General features: G+C 35.8%; 1 protein-coding gene across 2 annotated transcripts; it reads left to right on the top strand.

The window, feature by feature from the left end:
- Window positions 1-298: 298 nt before the first annotated feature.
- LOC126700404 (F-box protein PP2-B10-like) lies at window positions 299-1,919 on the top strand. Of its 2 annotated transcripts, none has more exons than XM_050398552.1 (3): window positions 299-687; window positions 1,239-1,360; window positions 1,457-1,919. In XM_050398552.1, exons 1-3 carry the CDS (start codon window positions 379-381, stop codon window positions 1,896-1,898), a joined length of 873 nt encoding a protein of 290 aa, XP_050254509.1. In that variant the 5' UTR covers window positions 299-378; the 3' UTR covers window positions 1,899-1,919. The 2 variants fall into 2 exon arrangements, with proteins under 2 accessions (XP_050254509.1, XP_050254510.1); XM_050398553.1 differs by having other exon boundaries at window positions 301-687; window positions 1,242-1,360.
- The last annotated feature ends 2,726 nt before the right edge of the window (window positions 1,920-4,645 follow it).

A 4,645-nucleotide genomic window follows, 5' to 3' on the forward strand; every position in this document is an offset into this window, starting at 1 on the left:
AATAAATAAAACACAATTGGAAATAGTTGGATAAAAAACCAAATAAATCTTATCTAAAATTACCAAAGAAAATGATAGGTTTGAGAACTTTCTTTTTGTTGTTGCGGTAAACACAGATTTGAGAATAATAGTTCCGTGACAACTTCTAATTATTTAAGTGAATTTAAATACATACCATAAAAAATTTAATGGCCCTAGGAAAAATCAAACCGACCTTTTCTCAAAAAAAAAAAAAAAAAAAAAAAAAATACTTAACCATTAAGCAATTAAAGAAACGTTCCTTTATAGGAGTGTATTGTTAAAGAAACGTTCCTTAATCGGAGTATATAAATGGAATGTACGAGAGAGATACCGTCAAATAAACCGAGAGAATAGAAGATGATGGAAAAAGAAAATGAAAGAAATGGTCTACCCTGCGTTGCAGAAATATCAGTATTACCAGAGGGATGCATATCGGACATAGTTTCACTGACAACTCCTAAGGATGCGTGCACCGCATGTGCGGTTTCTCCTATATTCCGTGCCGCTGCCGAGTCCAACGCAGTCTGGGAGAGGTTCTTGCCGTCCGATTATCAAGCCATCATTGCTCAATCATCATCATCATTGGATTCCTTGAATTTCTCTTCAAAGAAACATCTCTACCTCAGTCTCTCCGATAACCCCATCTTAATCGATGACAATAGAAAGGTACTATATTTTCACAAACGATTCCCACAATATTAATAAGTAATATGGGTCGTTTCAAATTCATACATGTTTTTAACCTTGGGGGTTGGGCACTTGGGCTGGTGGTTTCCAATTTAAACATGTACAAGATTGGGTACGTGGGCTGATTTCACTATGGGCTCACAAAATTGTGTTTTTGGTTAAATTGGTCTGAATTAGTTATATGAGCATGCTTGAATTTAGGCAAATACGGGAAGAGAAGAAAGGAATAAATAAAAACAAAGAACAAAAGGAGCTGCTAACTATGAGATATCCAATTCCAAGGTCGTTTAATGTGTGCTTGTGGCCAGTGAAAGAAGCACAATATATCCTCAATAACTAAAACTATATTTTTGATAAATTAACTCCCACTTAGTTAACTTTTTAATATTTTAAAAGGGAGATAGAATGGATACATGTTTGATAAATTACTCATTATCTAAAAAGTTTGAACGATTAAGAAATGATAATTTTCGTCATTCAACCACAGTAATTCCAACCTTTTGTGCTCATTTTATTTTTTCCTCTTCTAGCAGTGTTTTTTCTTGGACAAATTGAGTGGTAAGAAATGTTACCTTCTTTCTGCAAGGGACTTGTGCATTATATGGGGTGACACTCCTCAGTATTGGAGATGGGTTTCTCAATCTGAATCCAGGTCTCTACCTATTCTACTTTATACTCCTTTTTCTTTTAAGAAAAAAAATGGGTTTTTTATTTAATTCTTAATTATGTACATGTTAAACCCAATCAGGTTCCCGGAGGTAGCTGAACTTAATTATGTGTGGTGGTTTGACATCCGTGGCAAGATGAGTACTTCCATGCTGTCTCCAAAAACAAACTATGCTGCTTACCTTGTGTTCAAGTTGAGGAGGAGAGCCTCTGGATTCAACCCTCCTCCAAAGGCTTCAGTTGGTACTACTGGAGGAGTTGAAGATTACAAACAAACTGTTCGTTTGGGCCTGCCTGCCAGGGAGCCAAGGCAGCAACACCAGATTGTACCGTCGCTGCCACAGCAGCACAATTCGCATCCAAAGCAAAGAAAAGATGGATGGTTAGAAATTAAGTTGGGTGAGTTTTTCAATGAGGGAGGAGAAGATGATCAATTGCAGATTAGACTTATGGAGGTAGAAGCTGGTATCGTGAAGTCTGGCCTTATTGTTGAAGGGATCGAGATCAGGCCAACAAAGGGTTGATCAAAATAGTTTTCTTTTTTTCTTTTTTTTTTTTAAAAAGTTGCATTGATATACTAAATGTTTGTTTGGATATTACTTATTGCTGAAAACTTATTGTTAAAAACATTGTAGCAAAATAATTTTAAACTATGAATAGTGCCTGTGGGACTTAGTTTTAAAGTTATTGCTGTGTTTTTCCATACTTGCTGGTCCGTGAATAGTGCGCGGGACCTAGGAAAAAAAAAGCAAAACATGCACGCCTGCCACTACACAAACGCACACTTAGAGTTTCTAAACTCTTCCCTTCCTCCTTATGTAAAATTCCTATATCATATGTAACAGCCCTTTTCAATCTAATAATATCAATAAGTTTGTTGTATATAGTTTCCTATTCTATTCCACATCTTCTAGTAATATTCTATGTATTGTTAGCCGCTTACATTCTCAACCAACTCCCATAATCTTATTACACCCCCTTTCAATTTGTGTGTCTTACCGTATGTCCTCTATATTTGGTATTAGAGCCATATAGCGTTTTCATCTCCTTTGATTAGTATACTTAGATTATTGGCTTGATTAGTATTCTTTGTGATTTACAGTTGCCACAATATGTGGATCCTTTGTACTATTTACATTAGAACACTAGACTATATAATCAAGTAGAACACTAAGAGTCTGTTTCTAGTGAACCAAAGAAGCTAGTTTCCCTAGTCACCTTGTGGACCCTTTAGCCAAAGTTGGTAGTGTTGTCTTGTTAGGTTTGTGGAAAACAACTCTTTCTATCAAAAACCATTATGGCTAACACATCTTCTGCAGAGATTGATACCTCCAAATTCCCTTTTGATCCTTCCCTTCGTAGATCCACAACAAATAGACTAGACTATTTATATGAAATCTCTCATGTACTAGAATCGTATACTTAGATTATTGGCTTGATTAGTATTTTTTGTGATTTACAGTTGCCACAATATGTGGATCCTTTGTACCATTCACATTAGAACACTAGACTATATAATCAAGTAGAACACTAAGAGTCTGTTTCTAGTGAACCAAAGAAGCTAGTTTCCATAGTCACCTTGTGGACCCTTTAGCCAAAGTTGGTAGTGTTGTCTTGTTAGGTTTGTGGAAAACAACTCTTTCTATCGAAAACCATTATGGCTAACACATCTTCTGCAGAGATTGATACCTCCAAAGTCCCTTTTGATCCTTCCCTTCGTAGATCCATAGCAAATAGACTAGACTATTTATATGAAATCTCTCATGTACTAGAAGACAGTAAAATCCCTACTACTGATTTTCCTATTGTAAATCCCTACACTATATTAAATAAACCCCAATCTTCTCTCAAAAAATAAAAAAAAAAAAAAAAAAAAATATATATATATATATATATATATATATATATTGGCCCTTCTCATCCTTCTACTGTAAAAGAATATGTTCAAGCCTCTAAGTTTGACTAGTTCAATATTCTAGCAAATGATGGTGAAAACTCCATTACTCTTTCCCTTCCTAGGGAATTTGTCAACCCATGGCAAAGGCAAGGGTACAATCATCTCCACTTTGGTGCTGTAAGGTTGGTATTAACCTTCCATGGAAGAAAGGGACTCCTTGTAGTCTCCAAAATGGCACTCCTTGACTCCAATTTTTTGGAGTACTAACATGAAGTTAGGAACTGTCCAGATAACTCTGAATGTTGGAACTGTTTTGTCACACTCTTCCCAAATTTCAATATGCCTTTAAAAGATCCCCCTCTTTGTGATGCTCTCAAAGTTCAAGTCCAGATTACTGGAGCTTCTCAAGTACAAGATACTTATGCAACCACACTCCATTACCAGCTCGCTTATAAGCTCCAAAATCATGCCTTTTGATGGCCAAGAATGTATTGACCCCTTTGGTAACTTAATCAATTAATTTAGCAAAGTGAAATTAATTAGATTCAATAAATTACATGCAATAAGCGTGGTAGCACAAACAAATCACCAACTAAGTTAAATGCAGCGGAAAATAAATTTGACACAAGTGATTTGTTTACAAATGGGGAAAACCACCGAGGCAAAATCCCACCGGGTGAGTTTAAGGTCACCACTCTCGAGAATTCACTATTTTCAAAACAAGCAATTACAAGTAAAAGGAATCTTAGTATCTAATACAACCTACAGTTGAACCCTTATCTTAATACCCAATTGGACTTGTAATGTAGCGGTAATCTCTCCTTTCAATGCATGGCTCCCAGTACGTGACTAACCAATTGATGCACAGATTCAAGTACGTGACTAACACACCAACTTGAGGAAGATGTTGCTGCAAAGTTCTTCAGTTCAACCAATGATGAAGATCAAGAAGCTCCTTGGTTACAAAACCCTTAGCACAAAAACGCATTAGTTTCTACAAGGAATATAATGAACTAGGGAAAATTCTATCTCTGGTCACAATTTGCATGCATAATCAATTTGCATTGAGTTGCATCACTTTGCATCACCTTTGATGGCCCTTAAAATAATCCTTATATATGTCTAGGGTTGTAAGAAAAGAAACCCTACACACATACACATGGATATGCGTGAAATCAGATCTGAAAATCTAAATTTTATAATTCTGAACAGATACGCTTTTGTCGAGCTGCTGTCAAGCATCAGCTTTAAACCTCGATGGATATAGATCTGTCAAGATATCTGTCGAGTTTTAATGAACAATACTTCTTCGCTTGTTTCTTGAACAGATTTGCATGGCTTTAATACTAAACTTGAACTCTTATTCCTTAAAGT

The sequence above is a fragment of the Quercus robur genome, chromosome 9, assembly GCF_932294415.1.
Source record: "Quercus robur chromosome 9, dhQueRobu3.1, whole genome shotgun sequence".
Lineage (NCBI taxonomy): Eukaryota > Viridiplantae > Streptophyta > Magnoliopsida > Fagales > Fagaceae > Quercus > Quercus robur.